At 49.7% G+C, this 22,768-nt stretch overlaps 2 protein-coding genes across 10 annotated transcripts in view; one reads left to right on the forward strand and one right to left on the reverse strand.

Moving 5' to 3' along the window:
- The window catches only part of LOC117881392 (myomegalin-like), a 162,662-nt gene extending 151,369 nt beyond the window's left edge, over positions 1 to 11,293 (forward strand). For 7 of the 9 annotated variants that reach the window (XM_034778579.1, XM_034778581.1, XM_034778582.1 and 4 more), the window contains one exon: positions 1,342 to 2,219. In XM_034778579.1, coding sequence (XP_034634470.1) covers positions 1,342 to 1,487 — 146 coding nt within the window. In that variant the 3' untranslated portion in view covers positions 1,488 to 2,219. Of the gene's footprint in view, positions 1 to 1,341; positions 2,220 to 11,117 lie in introns of those variants that run through there. The other 2 variants (XM_034778578.1, XM_034778577.1) reach the window with 2 other exon arrangements.
- Positions 5,396 to 17,945, reverse strand: PRKAB2 (protein kinase AMP-activated non-catalytic subunit beta 2; the record flags this gene model as incomplete). Its single annotated transcript, XM_034778588.1, is given in 7 exon segments — positions 5,396 to 6,050; positions 8,020 to 8,088; positions 8,894 to 9,027; positions 13,384 to 13,504; positions 15,450 to 15,543; positions 16,744 to 16,910; positions 17,767 to 17,945. Coding segments are annotated over 7 exon segments (825 nt in total). The 3' UTR covers positions 5,396 to 5,972.
- Between the last annotated feature and the right edge of the window lie 4,823 nt (positions 17,946 to 22,768).

Raw genomic sequence — 22,768 nt, forward strand, 5'->3', positions numbered from 1 at the left:
TGGCGAGGGGCTGGATTGAGGTGCTATGTGACAAGTGGACGGGAGCTGTTAGGGCTTCCCCTCGCCCTCCCTTGGTTCTTCTCACGCAGACAGAAAGCAGAAGGCCAGAGTCCAAAGTGCAGGCAATGCGATGTTTATTGGGGTTACCAAGCAAGCATATCCACAGCTGTATACACCAGTAAGGCTTTTTCCTTTTGCCCCCTCCCATAGCAGGCTTAATTATACCTGTAGTGCGCACCCCTGGTCCCACCCCTTACAATTTATGGTCATGTTCTGTTTTGGAGAGTCATGAGTTTGGGGACTTCGGTACCACCTCTTTTGTACCCCACGGGAGGGGTAGGGAGTGAGGTGGTCCTCTGGCCAGGGTGACCATTTCTTTGGGTTTCAGTGTTTCTTACACCTTCCTCCTCCCGACTGGTTGTTTGACCTTGGCTTGGGAGAGGAGTAGGCTGCCTTCAATTGTATGTTCCTATATTAAACTCCCACCAACACTTTACTTCTAGTCCTTATCTTTACTCATTATGCTATAAACTCCATCTGGCTGTTGGCAGATGCAACACACAGTGGCTTTGTTCACATATGTTAGTAAGGATAGAAGAATAACAGTCAAACAGAACCCACAATTCTATCTCAGGCACATATACAGGCTTGAATGCTATAGTGCCATCACTGACGGGTGTGTGTGGGGCCTGGCTTGGCATGACGCACGGCGCCCCTACTGCCCACCTCACGCCTCTGATTGTGGAGCGCCTAGTGGGAAGGTCTTGCCCCTCTTGTGTGAACTTGTCTGGGGGTGGGCACACCTGCCTCACATATGCGCCCATGCTCCTGTAGGGAGATGGGGCGGGGGGGGGGGGCCTTCTGCCTGCTGGGCAAATAGCTGAGTGGCTGGCCATGGAATTGGAGGCAGCTCAGCCTAACGCTGGTGCTGCCGCTCCTTTGTGGCCACCGGGTGCAGAGCTGCCCGCTGTCCTGAAATGGCAGCACTTGCAGGGCTGTGGGGAATGCTGACTGCAGCAGGGCGAGTGGCTGGATGCAGGGGAGAGCTGGCAGGGCATTAACGGCTGGGGGCTGCTTGGGGAAACACAGTCAGCCTGCCGGAGTGTCCCGGATGCTGTTCTGGAGGCTGCCCTTGTCCTCGCCCTCCCTCTGTCCAGTCTGGCGCCCCTTCCTCTTGTGCCCATGATGCTGCAGCAGGCGCAGTGCCACCAGCTGCTACAGTGGTGCTGGTTTGCCATACCAGCCTCTCTGGGCTCCCAGCCCCCAATAGCATGGGGTGGGGGTTAGTGTCTGATGGCTGCCCCCTCCCCATCCTCAGCCTGGCTTGTGCTTTCTCTCCAGGGGAAATCTCAGTGGGCTTGTCCCAGTACCCGACCCACCTGATCCCGGCCCGCCAGGAGCATGGAAGGAAGAGGAGCCGCCCACACACGCTAAAGTGGCAGGAGGACCAGAGCTGGCCCTGCTTTGTTCACCTTCCCAGCTCCTGAGCACCAAGCCTGGCTGAAACAGCTCCTGGGCAGGGCTCAGCAAGAACTGCTGTGCCCCCACAGCGAGCCCACCCTGGCGCTGAACCCATCTGCATGGAAGCTAGCCGTAGACTGTATTAGGCTTGGCCCCTGCGCTAGCACCAGCCCTGTCTGGTACCACACTGCCAGGGAGCCATGTTCGTTTGATTAATCACTGTTAAACTGCTAGGCAATGTATCCGGGATAACTGGCAAAGCTGCTTTCCCAAGCATGGCCCATCATCCTGCTGCTACACTCCCTCTGTTGTGGAACCTCACAGCCATGCATGGGTGTTAGACCAGTACTCTGCCACTGCCCGTGCCAGGGAGATAGGGCAAGTGGCCTCCAGCCAGCTGCTGAGTCCATGCAAGCAGCAGACTGTGTAGGTGGCTGCTTGAGTGGCCTGGAGCATCTTGTAAGCTGGTTTCCTCCCAAACAGGGTATTTGATGCAGCTGTAATTGTAGGGGTGGTAGGCTCCATCCACCCTGCTCCGGGGAAAATGAGCCCTAGAGAGCAGCGCTTGTTTCTGCTGCTTGCCAATACAGCATAGCTTTGCCTGCAGGTCCTTCCTGCTGGAACCAGTGCATGGCAGGGAGGTCAGGCTGCTTTTACCCTTCTCCCCTGGGACCTTCACCCATTCGTTTGGTGATAAGCAATTTCTGAGGCAACATGACCAATGTGTCAAATCCCTGTAAGCCAGAGCTGAACTGTTGCTGCCCCCCAGGGGCACTGATGGGAGACACACCCAGCTTAGGCCTGTTGTGGGGGGAACCATTTGTAAAGCAGCAGTGGAAAGGCCCCCGGCTTGGCCAACCTTGACTGGGGTGAGGCTCTGCTGTAGGATATGTATATAGTGACTGAGTGTAATCCAGGGGGAGAGTAGTGGGGCCCTGGACTAAGGCAGGCCTCCCATGGGGCCAACATGCCTCTAACTTTGGGAAGAAATGAAGTTTAAGAAATGCAGGGCTCCCTCACAGGGGGGTCCCTAATAAACTTTTTTTGCCTAGTGGCTACTGTAGTCTTTTGCCTCTAAGGACCTTAATGAATAGTAGCAGGTCAGTGCTGCTACCTCCCCCCATCCCAGCTCCCCTTCCACTGGGACCCAGGCTGCCCCCAGCTTTGCCAGTGCAAGCTTCTGAGAGGCAGGCAGCCGCCCCGGTGCTCTCACACATCCCCACACCTAGCCATTCCCATGGGGAGGGGGGGTGCACTACCCTCACTGTGACAAGGACACCAGTGGGAAGAGCTTGCCCCATAGGCCCGTCTGGCTGAGTTTCCCCTGCAGTGACCTGCCCGCCCACGAGCCTGGCCTCCCTGCAGCACCTTAGTAAGGCCATTCTGTCAGGAAGAGAGGAGTGTGTGGTGCACGCTTCACAGGGGCAGCCCCAGCCCTGATATCGGACACACCCACAGCCAGTTTTGGCTTAGTATGGGTCAGGGACCAACCAGTGCAGCCCCTCTTAGCATGCAGACACAGCCAGACACAGATGAGGTCCCACCAACCTCTGTAACAAACTTTATTAGTCACATTGCTTGGGCCAAAGCCTTAGCCTGGCTTTATGAGTTACATCAAATCAGCAAGGGACCCTGGCACCTGTCGTGCCCCTCCCACCCCAAATCCAGGCCTCTACCCCCATCCCAGGGCCAGCAGCAAGGAGCTGCCCTTGCCTCAGTGCTGACCCAGGGCACGAGAGCCCCCAGGTCCAAGAACCCCCTCACCCCAGCCATTGCGTTCAGCAGTAAACAGCTGTGTGGGCTGTTAGTAGAAAGGGCTGGCTGAGGCTAACCTCACCCCCTACAGCATCACTAGCCCTGTGCATCTGCTGCAGCTCCCGTGGGAGAGCGCAGCCGTGAGCTACAGCACAGGCACCAACAGCAGAACCAGCAGGGCTTCCTGGGGCTTTTGCACCTGCTGCTTCTGCAGAGCAGGACAGGGACCAGTGGATGCCTTCAGCTCAATGCTGGGGATTCCACCAGCCCTGCGCAGCATGCAGGGAACAGAAGTGCAGCCCCCAGCTGTGCAGTACGCTGTGATCCACTCACTGCATTCCTTTGCTGGGCTACGGCCCTGGGCCAGGACAAGGGGCTCAGCTGCTTCCCCCTCATGGTAAGCTGAGCTCTCCTGGGTGTGTGACCCAAGCACCAGCTAGCCCCAGGAGACCTGCCCCTCTCCACCCCCATGCTTCCAGGACCAGGGACTGAGGAGCCGGCACTGGGAGCTAGTGCCCAGCATGTCCTGGTCCAAGCCCTTTCCTTTAGCCGAGCCCCAATGCCTCGCTGCAGAGCCACACTCACCGGGCAGGCAGGTAAGTGGCCACAGCACCCAGACTGGAGGCTTTCTGCCTTAAGGCAGCAGTCCCATACTGCTTGGCAGCATTGCCTCAGCTTGGCCCTCTGCTCCCTGCAGCTGACAGGTGCTCACAGGGGCGGTTACCAGGGAGCAAGCTGACCCTCTGGCTCTTGGCCGGGTCTGAGCCAGCCGGCATCTCTCGTACGTGCTAGAGGAAGCAGCCCTAACAACGGCAGGAGCCTCTGCTGTGCGTGTCATGCTAATAGCTCCAGCCAGGCCCTGCAGCACAGAAAGCAATAATAAATCCATAGCCTGGAGCCAGTGCCTGCCCTTCCCAGCACTGGAGCAGTGCCAGGCTGACCTGTCAGCAAGCCCTGAGTGCCAAGGCCTCCCCACGCTAACAGGGGAAGATGACAGGGAAGAGGCAGCTGCCCCAGGACTGGCTTGGCCCTGTCTCCTTTTCACCTCGAAGCAGAAGTTTCCCTCTTGGGCAGTGAGCACCCTGGTCACGCTGGTTTGACTGGGCTAGGCAGAAGCTGCTACCTCTTGTCCAGTTTGGTCTCCCACCCAGGCAGCCGGCTGCTCAGCTCTGGGCATCTGCAGCCCTTCCAGGGTCCAGCGGAGCATGCACAGCCATGTTCATCTCGCCATCACACAAAGCAACCCCCGCCCCTGGAGGCACTCCAGCAGGACTGGGAGCCAGTGCTCTCCTTGTGACTGGTAAAGTGCAATTGCATACAATGGCAATGCCCCCTCCCCACCCGCCGGCTAAGAGCTGAACCTGGCAGAGGCTTAGCCCAAAGGGCTTGTGACAATGGCACTCACTAAACATTCCTCAGGACACGTGATCCAGGGAGGCTGAGCTCAGCCACTAGTACTCCCCCAGAAAGAAGGGCTGCAGAGCCAGTGAGCTCTGCGGAGCCCAGCCTGAGGCAATGGCAGAACCTTGCACTGAGGAGTGAGAGAAGGCTGCACTGGGACCTTGGGAAAGCTCTTAGCCAAGACAGAACCAGCCACTTCAGTGCAATGGGGTAGGAGACTGTTGGGATGACAGTGAGATCAGCTTCCAGGCCAAGAACCCCAGTGCATGTGAGAGCCCCCTGCACAGACAGAGCAGCCCTGGCAGCTGCTGGGTACACTAGCACTGCAGTTCTTCCCACAAAACACCCAGACTGGTGAGAGCTGGTGCAAGGGCCATGGACGCGGCAGGAGCCTTTCCCTTGCCCCCCGCAGGCGCTGGAGCAGGCCGTCAGCAGGAGAGAGAGCACGCAGGCTCCATGTGACAAACATCTCAGCAGCTCAGGCTCTTCCTCTCAGATGGGTAGGGGCGCTAATTGCTGCATCACAGCAGCAGTTCCTATGCTGCACTGGCCTGGGGAGGGCAACACAGAGCCATTCTGCTATGGCCTAAACCTGTGAAACTCCCACCTCTTGGCCCCACAGAAGTCAAGGCTCAGCCTTCTGGGGCCTAGGACCACAGCTCTAGAGCTGAATGTTGGGGATGGCGATGCCTGAGGTGGGCGGGACAGTGTGTGTGGGGGGCGGTGGTTGGGATTAACCCTCCAATGCAGGCGCAGAGAGAGAGAAAGAGAGGTAGGTGTATGTGTCTCTCTCTCTCTCTCTAACCCTGGTCTCTTCTCAGGGGAGCCATGTGCACATTCCAGTCCCATTAGCTAAGTGCAGGGAGGTAAGAAGCCAGCCCAGGCCTGCAGAGCTCAGGTGCACCCCCCCCCCCCAATACTCTGCCCTGAAGCAGGCCATTCTAGAGGGCCTTGGCATGGGGTGCAAAGGGAGAGTGACATGGCTCTGCCCCACCGCAGGCAACTGCCGGAGGAACTGGCCAAAGCCCTTACAGACAGAGGAGCTGGGGAAGAGCTTCCGACAGCTCCTTCCCTGCTGTGACTCCCCCATGGGGAGCCAAGCTGGCAGGCAGTAGACCAAGCCAGGGAACTCAGCAAAGCCAGAGGACCCGACAGAGGCAGGGTACGAAAGGGTGAAATCAAATCTCACCAACAGAATACAGAGGGAATAGCTCAGACATCCAACAGGGCTGGGCTCATCCCCTTCCACCCCTGCCAGGTTCAGCTAGAGCCAACCACCAGTTATTCTTAGGCCTGTGGCCCACTGCGTGCAGACAACATGGCATTCCTTGTGTGCTACGCGGCGAGACACACGATCAGATGGGCTTGTACAGCAGAGTGGTGACATACTTCTTCTTGTAGCGGTGAGTGGCACTGAGCACCATCACGCCGTCCTGCAAGAGAACACAGCAGAGTGCTAGTGGTGCGGATCATAGATGCACCACGGCCCCAGGATACTTCACAGTGCTGGGACACAGTTACACTGATGTAGTAAGGAGAAAGGAGGGAGAGACAGCTCCTAGCCAAGATCTGAGACGAGGAGAGTCACTGAGACAGAGAACAGGGAGCTGTTGCTAGCACCAGCAGTTGCAGAGACTGCTCTTGTGCTGGCTGGACTGTGGGAAGGCAGAGAGAAAGGTCAGTGCTAGAGGAGCAGAGGAATCAGAGCGACACAAAGACAAGCAGAGACAAGTCCCCGGAGGTAAATTCCAAGCTAGATCCTGATGACCATGCAAGTTGGTTGTGGATGACAGAAGGGTCTGGTAGCAGTGCTCTGGGCGCAGCATCTGGTACTAAAGCTGTCCAAAGTTTTCCGACAAAAACTCCACGTCCTGGGAAAATGCCGATCAGCACAGTGAGTCTGGCTGAATCGGTTACCGATTTAACTAAACACAGGCAGGTCTCCCTACCCCACAGGGGATGCAAAGGCAGAGCGCCAGGCTGCTCTGCCTCCCCCCCCAAGCTCCGATGAGGGTGGGACAGCAGAGACCCTCCCCTGAGAGCTGCCCAAAACGTTCTGTATTGGTTCACCCCAAATGGAGTCTCCGGAAATACCTTTTCTGACTGGCTCTGTTCAGCACATCCTGCAATTTGTGATGGGGACTACAGGGTATCAATGGAAGTGACAGCGAAGCACAGCACCTGCAGGCTGCGATGAGCAGGGGCCAACAGGCAACTGGGACCAGTGGGACGGGCTGGGGAGTTCAGGAAGACAGTGGAGCCCACGTGAGTCTGAGCTGGGCAGGCAGGCAGAGCAGTGTTTGAAGCTGCGGCTCTTGCCCCAGAGAAGCGCTCTTCTCAGAGACATTAGTGAAAACATTCCCCAAGGCGAGCAGGGAGCGGTCAGGGCCTTCCAGCCCTTCCATCCACAGCGATGGCAGAGCACCCGGCACAGCTGCCTTGCCTCCTCCTAGCAACAGCAGCTAGGCCAGCCCACAGGGACAGACTTTGGGAAGCCAAAGCCGCATGCACCTCACCATCAATCCCAGAGAGAGCCTTGCAGCTTCCTGCTCTGTCTCAGTCACTCAGCTCTGGGCTGGCACCCTGCCTGTTTGCCAGTTTCTGTACTGCCACAGGGGTGGGGGGTAGGGGGACGAGAGTGTCTGCCCATTAAACATGCCCATTAAATTAGACCGTGAGTGAGATCACATTCCCTTCGGCTGGTGGGCAGATGCCAGCTACCCCAGAAGCGCCATAACTCAGGCTGCGATGAGATTTGTATGTAAGCGGGATTCAGACAGTTACACACTCTGAAAAGTGGATTTTAATAGGAAGGACAGAGTAGAATAAGGTTAGAGGCCAATGTGGAATGAGGGAGCCAGGCTGGAACTGGACTAGGCAGTAGGCTAGGGAGACCCAGTGCCTCTCCAGCCCCCATGGTCAGCCCCCACAGTCCTATACCCTGATCCACCTTGAACCACTAAAGTTTGCCAGTGCCAACTGTTTCAGTGCCCCCTTGGCTCCCTCAACCAGGGGGCTTATTACAACAATCAGTAGCCCACTTAACCCCCTCTTTTTGTGCTCTGACTGCAGGGACATTAGCAGGCCACTCTACCTGGTATGGCCCCTTACAATATGTGCTACCTATGCTAAACAATCAGTTCCACCTTGCATTTAGCGGTGACGCTCAGAGTACCTTTCCCAGACCTGAAGAGGAGCTCTGGGGTATGTTTACACAGCAAAGACAAAGCCGCGGCTGGCCCGTTGTAGCCAGCTCAGGCTGCGCATCCATTTCATTGCTGTGTAGACTTCCGGGCCACACATCACAACACCCCGTAGCAGAAAGGGAAGATCATAAAAGCAGTAGCCTCTCGTAGGCCCTCAGAGGTGAAGCAGCTACCTCACCGTGTGACCATCACTTACCTTAATGGAGAGTGCATAGAGGTGGTTGAGCATGACATGGTTGGGCTCCGGTAGAAGAGCTGGGTCACACTGGAACAAGGAGAAGGGTCAGTCTACAGAGGCAAATGGGAACTGGGAGCGGCAGCCACAGACAGGCTCTCCATGCGGAAACAACTCGCAAATGCCACCCCCGGCCCATTTTAGGGTGTGCACGGATCTCTCATTTCAGTGGACATTAGACTTATACTCTGGATTTTAGCCATGTTCTATTGTCTAGAGCAAGGATGGAGCCCAGGCTTTGCACCAGAGAGAGCAAGGAGCCAACACAGAGCAGAGGTACAGCCTGCTTTGACCAGCACACAGTGAGGGCTGTCTGCTTGGATCAAGATGGAGTATTGCAGCAGTTCTCAAACTGTGGGTCAGAACCCCAAAGTGAGTCGCAACCTCATTTTAATGAGGTCACCAGGGCTGGCATTAGACTTGCTGGGGCCCACGGCTAACGCCCGAGCCCCACCACCTTAGGTGGTGGGGCTCAGTTTACAGGCCCCCCACCTGGGGCTGAAGCCCTTGGGCTTTGCCCCCGCCCAGGGCAGCGGGGCTCAGGCAGGCTCAGGCTTCCGTCCCCCCTCCTGGGGCCGTGTAGTAATTTTTCTTGTCAGAAGGTGGTTGCGGTGCAATGAAGTTTGAGAACCCCTGGAGTACTGCATGCTGAGATCCATGATGTCCTCAGGCCATACAGTTAGGAAGACTGCAGCAGGACATGTTGTAGAACTCTGTGGGGCACCCTCTGGCCACCTTTGCTCTTACTGCAGAGCCTCTTAGCGCTCAGTCCAAACTCCCCTGCTTGCTCCACACCCAGCTATGAACTCACTCACAGGGAGAGGCTGCTACTCACAGAGATGTTGGTGTCCTTGTTGAGAATGACTTGGAGGAGGTGAGGAGGGAGGATGGGTGGAGATTTGAAGCGCTCCTCCGGTCGATACACATACATTTCCTGGCCATAGAGTCCTGGCGGGGAGCTAGACAGGTCTACAAAACACCAAGGAGATGTGAAGGGAAGTGTCAGAAGCTTCATCACTTGAGAAAAGTTTAAGTAGGTCTGGACAAAGCTCTAGTGACATCCCCTAAGAACTCCATGAATGGACTAGAGGGACCCAGCAGGGTCTTTCTAGCACTGGCTTCTTTAATTAACCCTGGATTGGCACTGGGCTGCAAGTCCAAGAGAGCAGATGTGTGCAACAGAATGTGTCAGTTCCATGGCCTTGGCAACACCTTCTGCAAGCAGTGGCTTCCAAAGGGGATACATCTAGGTGCCAGGACCATACTAAGGGGTTGTCACTTCCTGCACTGAAGGGGTTATTTGAGAGTCAAACTGCACTGTCTTATTTCCCACTCTAGCACAAGCCTCTGTATATAACAGTGTTTTTCAAATCGTGGGTCGCAACCCACTACTGGGTCACGGCATGTAAGGTGCTGGGTTGACTTGCTCTGGGTCAGCATCATAGACCAGGACATTAAAAGTCCCATCGGCGGTGCTGCCCAGCTGAGGCAGGCTAGTGGCTACCTTTTCCAACACCGCGCTGTGCCCCGGAAGTGGCGAGCAGCGGGTCCGGCTTCTAGGTAGGGGGCGCTACGGGGCTCTGCACACTGCCCCTGCCCTGAGCACCGGCTCAGCACTCCCATTGGATGGGGGTGCGGGGGAGGGGAGGTGCCTGTGGGTGAGAGTCGCACCTCCGCCTAGGAGCCAGACCTGCTGCTGGCTGCTTCCAGGGTGCAGCGCAGTCCACGGTGCCAGGACAGGCGGGAAGCCTCTCTTAGCACCCCCGTTGCGCCACTGACTGGGACCCACCAGTGGCAAGTCCGCGCCTCAACACCATGCCTCAATCCCCTGCCCCAGCCCTGAGCCCCCGCAAACCCGGAGCTCCTCCTACACCCCAACCACCTGCCCCAGCCCTGAGCCCCCCCCAAACCCGGAAGCCCTTCCTGCACCCCAAGTCCCTCATCTCTGGCCCCACCCCAGAGCCTGCACCCACAGTCCAGAGCCCCTCCCAAACCCCTCATCCCCAGCTCCGTTGGGTCGCGGGCATCAACAATTTTCTTCAGCTGAATCCCCAGGAAAAAAGTTTAAAAACCACTGCTGTATAAGATGCATCATCAGCAGCAGAGGGGCTTCTCAAATGATCTACATGATTCGCTGCTACAGGACTCCCTGACGCAGGACTGAACTACCAGTCAGCGATTCCAGGTCAACCTAGCACAGCTGGCATCTGGAGAGGTAACATAGTGATCTTTGCTACAACGTGAGCAGAAAGAAAATGGGAGGTTTTCTACACAGGTTACTACTAGAACAATCAACTCTGATACTAAACTAGCCAGTTGCTTGCACAATGGAAGCTTCTGGTCCCAGCAGGCTATAAGATGTATAGATGTCAAATATGCCTTGAATATATATTGATAATAGGTTATTACAGCCCTCTCTCTGCTTACCTAACTAGGAAGCAATCACCTTATTCTCCCTCGTCTCCACAGTGACCAGGATTACCACCATGCACCCCTATGCACATCCCAAACTGGAGCCTCCTCATGGAGCAATAGAGCATGGGAATCAATACGCACAACACCACAGGGGCACAGCTCGTTGGGAGCGTCAATCAAACTAAAGGTTGAATTGCACAGTTCCCAGGAAAGGAGAGTTCCTAGACAGGAAATTCTCATGATTTGCATGTGGTGGTAATTCCCATCTAATTGGAAATTAAGAACCGGAGAGGAGTGTAGAACATAAATTGAAATCACCTAGGAAGCTTGTGACCAAAAAAGTAGATAGCAACTCACCACGGTGTAACTTTGGAATATTAAAAGAAATCGCTTAAGGAAGGAGAAATTCCAGTTAACAGTCTGGGTTAGTACAGAAATGCACTATTTGAAACGAATCAAACATAAAGAGCCTCCGATAAGAAAGAGACTGAAGATATTTGTTATACATAGACACCATCTACTGGATACCAACAGAGGCAGAGAAACCAAGAGCTGAAACTGGAGCGCAAAGACTGGTCCGTATAGCTAAGTACCGGTAATGGACCTCCTTCAAAGTCATCCTAATTACCTTTTGTTCCCCCCAGGAAATCCCAATCTGTCAAAGAGGCCATGAAATTGTATAAAAGAGCCTTGGGTCCTGATTCTGTCATCTCAGATCTGCTTCGGCGTCATCAGGGGAAGTTCCAGTCGCAAGACTGAGGTCCCAGTTATGCTGGTACGCCCTGAATATGAGATTTGGACATTGGAGTATAACCTATGGACTATTTCTAAAAGAACTCTTTGCAACTATGAAGCTCACCATCTCTGCTATGAATCTGCACCTCAATGAATTGAACTCATGTCTGTATATATGTTGATCTTTTAACCATACTCTCTCTCTTGTTTTTTAATAAATTTTAGTTTAGTTAATAGGAATTGGCTGTAGTGTGTATTTGGGTAAGATTTGGAATATTTAATAACCTAGGGGGTAATGTGTCCGATCCTTTGGGATTGGTAGAACCTTTTCTTTTATATGATGAAATAAGATTTACAGAAATTTTCATCATATTTGATGTGGGCACCTGGATGGAGACTTGAGGCTGGATCACTTTAAGGGAACTGTGTTGTTTGGACTTCTGAGTAACCGGTAAGGTAATAAAGAAGCTGTTTTACGCTAGCTTGGTAAATCTAAGTATTGGAATATCTGCCAGCTTTTGGGGGTTTGGCTGCCCCATATTTTACAGTTCACCCTAATTGAGTGACGATAGCTGGCCCCCACTAGGACCCCGGTCAAAGTACCCAAAGCTTGCTGTACCCTGTAGACAGTTTCCCCCACCCCGCTCTCCAGGGTTACAGGACAAAGCAGTTGACTAAACCTACAAAGAAGCTGCAGAATCCAGAAGTGCTACGGACACTAGGACAAGCAGAATGGAAAAGTCTCCCCCGATCCCAGGATTACAGACTAAGAAGTCATGATGTTGTATTTCAGGGATTGTATTTCTTTCTGGTCACTAGCATAAAAACACAGTTACTTTGTTGGGGCCACACTCTTTTTAGTGAGACCTCAAGTAACTATATTTTGGCATTTAACTAATGTTTTATGTATATTCTCCTTTGTCAACTCCACAAATTGGCCTAAGAGACTTAAAACAATTTAAGCAATTGTTCTTGATATTTTGAACTAGTACCCCTCATACCAAACAATTCCAATAGCAGTGACCACAGTGTGCCCTAGGACTAGTGCACCCTTACTCCTTGGAGAAGTCCCAGAAGCATGATCATGTATTACAGGGACTAAAGAATTGATAACTGATGATTGTCAGTAAACGTAAGAAGAAATCTTGGTGATTTGTATTGTTCCTTGGTATAGCTGCAGGCCCTCACACTGGTTTATGTTAATTACATGACTGCATGTGTATTTTGTGTTCAGTACATGCCTAAATTATTGCTTGTATCTACAGTTGGTTGATAAACTATTGATTATCCATTTATGTGGTTCTGGGTGAATTAGTAAACTGTCCAAGGTAAAAGTGATAAAATTAGTAAACTAGTGCTCCTGGGACTCATTAAAAAGATGTTATCCTAATTAAATTCCATTCCAACACTGGCTAGAATGCTTAAAATTGGCAAATCTAGCGTGTTAGATTTCAGTTTTAAAAAACTCTGGCACCTCAGCACCTTCACACAACTGACCCCCATTCACACTTACAAGGCTCAGATCAGAAAACTAAATCACTCACACTTACAAGGCACTCAGACAGCAAGCTCTTCAGAGAGGGGACATTAGTGTGTGTATTGCACAGCATTGGGTCCTTCGGCAATGGTGCAATATAACAACAAACACTACTCCTCGCAGCTGTGTGTCAGGCACTCGCCCAGCTGTCATAGAATCATAGAATATCAGAGTTGGAAGGGACCTCAAGAGGTCATCTAGTCCAACCCCCTGCTCAAAGCAGGACCAATTCCCAGCTAAATCATCCCAGCCAGGGCTTTGTCAAGCCGGGCCTTAAAAACCTCCAAGGAAGGAGACTCCACCACCTCCCTAGGTAACGCATTCCAGTGTTTCACCACCCTCCTAGTGAAATAGTTTTTCCTAATATCCAACCTGGACCTCCCCCACTGCAACTTGAGACCATTGCTCCTTGTTCTGTCATCTGCCACCACTGAGAACAGCCGAGCTCCATCCTCTTTGGAACCCCCTTTCAGGTAGTTGAAGGCTGCTATCAAATCTGTCAGCTGGAGTTCCAACTCAAGGGGCTCATTCCCTTCAGTGCAATCAGTGTCATAGGAGCTTTGAGCAAGTCTCGAAGGAAGAAAGGGGCACGTGTCACAGTCAATGTCAGCAAGCACTGAGAGCCATGAGAAATGTACCTCGACATGAAGTCTCTGAGCTCTCCAGAGAATCCACCTTTAATGCATCAAATACTTCGAAGTCAGACTTCTTGACGTGAATCAGATTGTTAATGGTGCCCATTTGGCTGGTGACCACAGGCTGAAATGAAAAGTGAAGAAAGTGATCTACCTACATCCTCTTCCCACTCACACAATCACAATCACAGGGCTTGGCTACACTTGCAAGTTAGAGTGCATTAAAGCAGCCCCGGACACCTTAACTCCTGAGGTGTCCACACTGGCAAGGCATGTAGAGCATCTGAACACTGCAGCTGGAGTGCTCCTGGTAATCCACCTCCACAAGACGCATAAAGCTTGCTGCGCCCCCACTGAAATGCCCAGTTGTCAGCGTGGACAAGGTGTTGTATTACTGCGCTGTGACTGGCCTCTGGAAAGTCCCATAATCCCCTGAAGTCAAGTGGCCACTCTTCTCATTGTTTTGCAATCGGCTGCAGGCATGCAGATATCCCCTTTCAAAGCTCCATTTTTGACAGCCTGCATGCTTATCTGCTCCAGGACAAAGCCAACCATTAAGTGGAAAGCTGCTGGGGTGTGTGTGTGTGTGTGTGTGTGTGTGTGTGTGGGGGTGGGTGTGTGTGTGGGTGGGTGTGTATGGGTGTGTGTGCTGCTGTCTGAATTTACAAGATAGCATGCTGACATGCTCTCTGCCCCCAAAACACACTGTCTCTCCCCCCACATATACACAACACGCTCCCTGTCACACTCAACCCTCCCGCATTTGAAAAGCACGTTGCAGCCACTTGCACACTGGGATAGCTACCACAATGCACTGCTCTTTGTGGCATTGCAAGAGCTGCTAATGTGGCCACGCCATTGTGCTTGCAGCTGACAGTGTAAACACACAGCTGCATTTTCCCTGCTGCGGTCTCCGAAGACTGGTTTAACTCCCAGCGCTCTACATTCGCAAGTGTAGCCAAGCCCACGCTTTTCCCAGCCCTCTCTCCCCCACCTGCACATGGACAATCACACATCTCCATTTATCTATCCCCCTCCTACAGTAGCACATACATCACCCATCTGTGTGTCAAGCCAAGAGGCAGAGGTAGAGCAGATAAGCCACAAGAGCTGCCCAAGGCTCAAGAGACACTATGTTGAAGAATGCCCTGCTAGCCTCCAGGATACAGAAGTTTCAGACTCTTATCTGAACACGGGCTCACAGGCATGCCTCATTAGCATTTTCTCACTGTTCTCGCCCATTTGCTTGCCAAAAATTGAGAGTAATTGGAAATCTATTCAACTCCACCCCCACACTGTGCTTTAATAATCCTCTTCTGTAGGCCCATCCTCCTACCAGCAGATAACTAGATTACTATTTTATCACATTGCCCCTTTATCAGCTGCAGGCATCACCTCTGAGCAGGAGATTAAGGGAACCAGATGCCCTAATCTGGCTGGTTATACTGAAACTGGCTTAAAGGAATTCTGGTCCCCAGCTGCCCCTTTTAACACTGTTGTGGGTCACCAGATGATGTTCTAAGTAGGATTACACGGTCTGTTTGAGCATAGAGCTAGGCTCCAGAAGGAATAAGTCAGTGGAACCACCGATCCCTTCCTGCTCTCTGCACCTCCAACCCAGGCAATGTTAAAGAAAAATGCCTTTATTTTAATTTCAAACCTAGACCGCTGCATGAGGGAGTCAAGGCCATGGGGAGGAATCTGCTGTAAAGTTAGTCCTGGGAAGCAAGGGCCTGGGACATGGAATCAAGCGATGGATGCAGAGAGGCTCTAAAAGCTATTCCATTAGCTACATGCACAGAAATGCTTATGGGGTGAAACAGCTTCAACATGTTACCAGAGTATAGAGAGGGGCAATCAGTGCTGCACCAATCAAAGCAGGATGAGGGCTGCTGGTGCTGTACAATCATAGCCAAGGGAAGAAAATGTTACATGAGAAGCAGGGAGGAGAGGCTGAACCAGCCTAGGGGATGGGGTGCACACTGCATTTCCACAGTGCTGAGGCAGCATACTGAGCCGAAGAAGAGCACTCACTGAGTCTCTGAGGAGAGAAAACAGCTGAGAGTTACCTCGGAAGGGTCATGAACCCACTGGCCATCCACAAAAAACTTGTATTGGTGCTCGCCCTCGGGCAGGTCCAGAATAGCAACAAAGTCATTGTGGCTGAAAGGACAGAGAGGAGAACAGGACACAGTGTCGTTACAGAAATAGCACCGCAGAGGTTGCTCTTCCACAGGGTCACCGGTCACACCAGTCCTAGATAGTTCGAGCCTGAGCCTAGTGCCTGAGCTCAGCTCACGCAGTACTGCTTTGGAGAGCACAGACAGAATTCCTGCAATTCAAAGACAGTGGCTCTCAACCTTTCCAGACTACTGTATCCCTTTCAGGAGTCTGATTTTCCTTGAGTACCCTCAAGTTTCACCTCACTTAAAAATGACTTGCTTACAAAAACCAGACATAAAAATACACAAGTGTCACATCACACTGTTGTTGAAAAATTGCTTACATTCTCAGTTTTACATAGAATTATACAATAAATTGGAATATAAATATTGTACTTACATTTCTGTGTATAGTATATAGCAGTAGAAAGAAGTCATTGTCCGTATGAAATTTTAGTTTGCACTGACTTCACTATAGTGCTTTTTACGTAGCCTCTTGTGAAACTAGACAAATATCTACATGAGTTGATGTACCCCCTGGAAGACCTCTGCATACCCTCAGGGGTATGTGTACCCCTGGTTGAGAACCACTGTGTTAAGAGACACTCCGCATCGAGAGACATCTCAACACATCACAGACCAGTCCTACCCCACTCTCTCTCACTCACACACACCCCTGTCCCATGCTATCCCTGTACATTCACACACAACCTGAACCAACACCACACACTGGACTGCCACAAGCAGTCCCATAATTCCACTGGCAGATATGCTTGGAAGGATCCATATTTAAGGATCTGTAGTTCCATGTTGACACCAAAATCACCTGCTCAGATTAGTATAGAACTGGGAAAGTTAGCTTATTTTTGTTACCAAGACTAAGCCCTTGAATTAACTGAACTGATTTATTACTTCTTGAAGATAACGTCTCAAGAGTTCAGTTTTTGACACTGTAGACGTTATTACCAACTTTATTTCACTTGCTGTAATTTTCTTGTTTTTCAAAGCTATTTTGGCTAATAAAACCATAATAATTCACCAGTCCGTACTTCAACTAAGGAACACAGACCCAAAGAACAGTGAGAAGTCTAGTAGAGGGAACTGGTTAAATAAATTATTTAATCAATGTGTTTTATATCACCCCTCTTCCTCAAGTTATTGTGACTTGCATATGCAAAGGCTTCCCAGAGAGAGGAAATACCTTTTGATGAGTGGGATCTTGGCACTCCAATTGTTGAAAGACCCAGAGATGAAGACCTCCTTGCCTCCATCAGCCCAGCGTATGACAGTGGGACGAGCCTGCTGTGAAGGCTTTACTGACTCTTCCAGATCATGCTGCCATGACATAAACTCCTTCTCCCCAGCAAGCTGCATGAAGAAAACAAGAGCCATCCTACAGCCTAGCTAACATGCAGATACAGCAGGGATCAGGGCTGGCTCTCCAATCACACTGTTCTTCCATAGCCCTTCAGCACACATCAAAGCAGGAGCAGCAGAGATTTTCCAGCTCCACAATGCACCACAGATTACCCAATTGTTGTCCACCCACTGCCCCCCTGGCATCTACTCCAGTGCTTTGACTTCCTCTCCACTATGCTCCTCCTCTTCATTGCCCTCACCAACAATCTCTGTGTCCAAGTCACAAGACCCCTTTGCCACATCATGGAGCTAGGCAATTACACAGCTCTCCTTGCTATAGTATCCAAATGCCTCTATTCTCACCTTCCTTGATCTATGCACTACCTTCAATATGAGGATGACTCTCTTCTGCCCTAGACTCTGGAGTCTAAGATGCAGAACTGTAGCTGGCATTACATTATTATTGCTCCACTTCAGACAATGGAGCTAAGAAAATTTACGCCAGCTGAGGATGTGCCCGAGTCATTTCCTAGTTTCTCTGTCCAAGCCAAATGACAGCCTTTGCGTTGTGTCCTCTTTTCACTCCATTCTCTGGACTTTCTTCTAAATGGGCCCCTTTTCCTGATACCCTTTGACTAGGGGTGTTCTGTACACACTGTATCACCCCTAGGCACTGACTGTAGTGGGGTGTATTGTACAAACAGTAGGGTAATTAGGCACTTCCAAATTAAAAAAAACAAACCCCACAAATGTCTGACTCAGATCTGCTAGAAAATGAGCTCAGCAAAGCTGCCAATATGGTGACCTGCATCATTGGTTATGATCCTGCAAGGATGGGGAATGGGATAGAGAGGCCAGCCCATACCTTGGAGTCAAGGGTGCTGAAAACATTGGGGTCATCAGTGCTGCCCACCATGATCTTGTGGGGATGATCCTTCGTGGAATGGGTGCTACTGGCTCCATCGGAGCGGTGAGATTTGGAGCCATGGCGTTCCCCAGACAATCGATCACTGGTGGTGTTTCCCATGGTAGCTCTGCACCTGACTGAAGGAGATGGAAGAAAACACAATGCCCCAGTGCCCACTACACACCCACAGGTGGGAAGGGAGATCTCTTGGTTTTCCAACCCCCCAATGTCAGCGTAGATTGATTTCAATCCATCATTTAAGTTTTTCAAGCAACAAGACACCTCTGCCTAATGAATGCACGACGGTTAGTGGAATTTCCAGCCAGCCTGCTATTTGCATTAATTGAAAATAATTATGTACCACACCCAACAGAGATGTATTTTTAGAGCATCTTTCACCCTGAAGGATTCCAAAGGGCTTTGCAGAGCACGCAAGAAACCCTACACCCAGCAAGAAAACACAGCCACCCAGAGTGAAGGTGGCAGCTGTTTGACAGCCCCTAGCAACACTTCTCGTTATAAACTGTTGTGCAGGGAAGAAGAATCCTGTGCCTAATTGAAATGACAGGGAGACTTTAAGGAGACAGAATGGAATTACCCAAGATGGAATTTGGCCAGGGCACTGGAGCTAACTATGAGAAGCTTTACTATAAAAGGATGGGGATGCTACTACAGAATGGGCATTTACTAATCATTTACCAGTCACACCAAGGTCAGTTTCAGGACAGGAGCTGAACCACAGCAAAAGTGTGTTTGCTGTGGTCATAATAAATGTAGCAGAAGCACTGAATGGTCAGAAGCCTCTAGCTAGCCATCTAGATACAATTTGTTAAAGTGGGAAACCTGATTCTGGCTGCAACAGCCTCTTCTGCAGGCGGATATTGGCCTGTGTTATTCACTGAGGTAAATTAATTCAAATGTAAGACCCCTACTTAGAAGAAATAAAATAGAAAGGACTGGCTATATTGTTCCAAGCAATGGACCAAAAAAAAAGACAGAACACATTGTGACGCTCTGTACCTCAGGGGAACACCTTGCACCCCCATGTTCATCTTTATAATATGATTGTGTGGTATCCAGTGCAAAGTTTTGTCATGTCAGGTGTCTTTGGAAGGCTCATAATGCACTGAGCATTGTTGTTCTAGTAATGTTATAGGTTGTAATTTCATGTATGTAGTTAAGAGGCTGAAAATGTGTTTTCATGGCTTAAAACAAGCCCAGGCAAAAACTCTCCAGGCGCAGAGGGGCAGTTCACATTTCATCAAGACAAACCCAGCCCAGCCTCACAGAAACAAAGGACACTGGCCTAGGCAGCAACAAAGGATCTGTTGGACTCTCGAGTGAGTCACCCTCCTTCCCTTAAAAAGAACAGGAGTACTTGTGGCACCTTATAGACTAACAAATTTATTAGAGCATAAGCTTTCGTTACTTCTTCGGATGGCTATGCATATGCATCCGAAGAAGTGGGCTGTAGTCCACGAAAGCTTATGCTCTAATAAATTTGTTAGTCTATAAGGTGCCACAAGTACTCCTGTTCTTTTTGTGGATATAGACTAACAGCTGCTACTCTGAAACCTCCTTCCCTTGGTCAGTTTGGAACTAACATGAGATAATGCTCACCTGACCCTGAAGGGGGGAGGGGGGACGCAAAGTCAAGAGGAAAGAAAGATCATGATAAAACGAAGAGACACTTGCCATGCTCTCTCTCTTTCACCTCCATCTACAGACATTACCACCAAGCAACTGAAACGCTTACCAAAGGGGAGAGCCTGGCTGAAGGGCAACCAGCCAGCCTGTTAAGATCAGCTAAGAATGTGTTCTGCTTTTATTTCATTTGACCAAATCTGACTTCTTGTGCTTTGACTTATAATCACTTAAAATCTATCTTTTGTAGTTATGATAAATTTAGAGGGGGCAGGGGGGTAAGCTCCCTTTTATGGACAGCCAGCCAGCTAGCTATAAAATCCTTCTTAGTAGCTGTTCTCTACTTGCTTTATCTGTAAAAGGTTAAAAGTCTCACTGCTATGCATAGGTAAAAGGAAGTGAGTGGGCACCTGACCAAAAGAGCCAATGGGAAGGCTAAAACTTTTTTAAAATTGAGAAAAAGCTTCCCCTTTGTCTGTCTGTGGTTGTTCTCCTGGGGAGAAGAGGACAGGGCAGCAGTTATGTTGTAAGAAGCTTGTGCCAGGTATGAAAACCCACCAGTATCGTACCTAGAAACTACTCATTTGAAATCCCAGATATGTAAGTAGATCAGGAAAGGTCTAGGAAGACGCCATTAGGTTTCTCTCTTATTTCTTTATGGCTTGTGGATTCCTCTGTGCTAACCCCAGGTGCTTTTGTTTTGCTTGTAACGTTTAAGCTGGACCTCAAGAAAGCTATTCTTGGTGCTTAATTCTTGTATTTGCTCTTTTTTAAATCTAGCAATAGTCTGAGTTCTCAGATTTTTTTTTTTTAATAACATTTACCTTTTTTAAGAACAGAATTGAATTTGTGTGTCCTAAGAGGTTTGTGCACATATTGTTTAATTAGCTGGTGGCAACAGCTGATTTCCTTTCTTTCTTAGCTCTTCCCAGGGGGTGGGGAAGGGCTTGAGGGTACCCCACAGGAAGGAATTCCCAAGTGCGCCTTCCTGGGCTTTGAAAGGGGTTCTGCACTTGGGTGATGGCAGCATTTACCAATCCAATGTCAGAGAAAAGCTGTAACCTTGGGAGTTTAATACAAGCCTGGAGTAGCCAATATTAGTTTTTAGAATCCTTGTGGGCCCCCACCTTCTGCACTCAAAGTGCCAGAGTGGGGAATCAGCCTTGACAGTAGTTAATAAATTTGTTTATTCTACCTGAAGCAGTGCATTTGGGTTGACGCATGTCAGAGACACCCCTTGGGATAACAAACCTTTGTTAAATTGACCAACTCATATAAGCTTGCAGCATTCAGTAGGCATAACTGGACACTGCAAGACAGAGGTTCCTGGGGTTGTGTCTGGAACTGGAGATTTTGGCTAGTGTCATTCGGTTGCACAATCCAAGCAGTGGTTGGCCAAAAATGCTCACTCACATAGCTGGGAGCAGCTTACGTGCTAGAGGCTGTGCATGAACAGCCTGGGAGTGGGGGTTCTCACAGCAGAGCAGGGTAAGGATGGCTCCCAGAGTCGAGGATTGGAGTGACTTAGCAGATTACCGGTCCAGATAACACCACAGGAATGTCTCATACATCTTCTTGTAAGAAGCACAGCAGGCTCAGAAAGTTGCACAGATCTCTTCTGTTCTCTCACATTTATCACACAGATTCCCAACTGCTATTTACTACAGAATTTTTGTTTTACCTAGTTAATTTTACAGTGCCATTCACATGCCTTGAGTTCTACTATGCTGACAATCACAGACCTGCAGCGCAAGTCATGGGGACAGCAAGCAAGGAATATTATTATTGGTGTTACTGTAATGAATAGCTGCTTTCCCCCCCAAAAATTAAAATCTTCACTATTTGGAGAGAGCTTTGCATAAAAGAAAGTTACACACTGACACTGGAGTTTGAAGAGAGGCTACATTTAAGTTGTTAGGGAAAACTATCTTAAAAAAAATCTTTAAATTTCTTTACAAAGCAAAAAACTCCCAGACAATTTACTATGTAGTGTTATAGAAAGTGACAAGTTACAGAAAAACACTGATACTATTTATTATCATCTTTAAGAGACTTAGCTGGGTCACCGTACAGAGCAAGTAAATTGTGTTACCTACATAGCTGGTAAACAACAATTACATGACTTGATGTAACAAACAATAACCTATAAACAAGCAGCAGTGAGAGAATGAAGACTTGTAGTCAAACACAAGTCAAGACAATTCAGGGACAAGCAGCTGTAATAGGATATTGTACACAGAAACAATATGCACTGGCCATGTTCCAGCATCCTAGGAGCATGCCACTTGGACATTAAAAGCTTTGTAATATCAAAGTGAGAGTTAAAGGGGGGAACAAACCAAAAAGCCAATCAATTAATTGCAATTTAGGGAGAAATTCTAGTCTCTCCAGGATTAAGACTGAAGCAAGTCTTCCACCAAACTAGATTTTGATAGTAACTTTGCCAAATCTATCTAATCTACTGGAAATTTCACATGAACTAATTTATAGGAAGGCAGAATTTTTCAGGAGATACAGGGTCCAAGATGGAAATGTTTTGGAGTTATGCAGAGTCAAAAAAAAAAAAATAAAACCGTTCAGATTAGTAAAGCCATATTTGTTCTAATAGTCTGTCCAACCCTTCTTTGTTATTAATAGTCTCTACAACAACTGCCTCCAGCCTGTTTTGGTGAGGACTATTTAGTTCTCAAGTGCTGTTTTCAGGTATTTACAGTATAAGGATATTTCTTGGTGTTCTGAACACATACCAACTTCAGGGATCTAGGAAGCATACGTAGCCCTGACTTGCATGTTATAAAGCTCACAAAGAGGACAAGCCTGTGCAGAGTTCCTGATTCTATTTCCACCTCTTCCCCTGACTAGTCCTAATACTATTTATCCTTATGTACCACTTTATAAACACTATTTATTTAGGACTCACAATAGTGCCCAGAAGTAGATAAATGAATCTTCTATAGAGCACCAGTTGCTGTGTTAAATATAAAGGTTCACTACCATGACCCACAATTACCAGACAGGGATGACTCAGAAAGCTTAAGGCCAACATTTCCAGACATATCAACTGTGGCCTTGTCTACACTAGAAAGGGTTTGCTAGTATTACTATAGAGGTACAGTTATACTGGCCAGCCCTCCTAGGGCAGTTTATCCTAGCAAGAGTTCTTTTGTTGCTATAGTTTATAGTAAAAAGAAGAACAGGAGTACTTGTGGCACCTTAGAGACTAACAAATTTATTAGAGCATAAGCTTTCGTGGACTGAAGAAGTGGGCTATAGTCCACGAAAGCTTATGCTCTAATAAATTTGTTAGTCTCTAAGG

The sequence above is a fragment of the Trachemys scripta genome, chromosome 8 (assembly GCF_013100865.1).
Source record: "Trachemys scripta elegans isolate TJP31775 chromosome 8, CAS_Tse_1.0, whole genome shotgun sequence".
In the NCBI taxonomy this organism is placed as follows: domain Eukaryota; kingdom Metazoa; phylum Chordata; order Testudines; family Emydidae; genus Trachemys; species Trachemys scripta.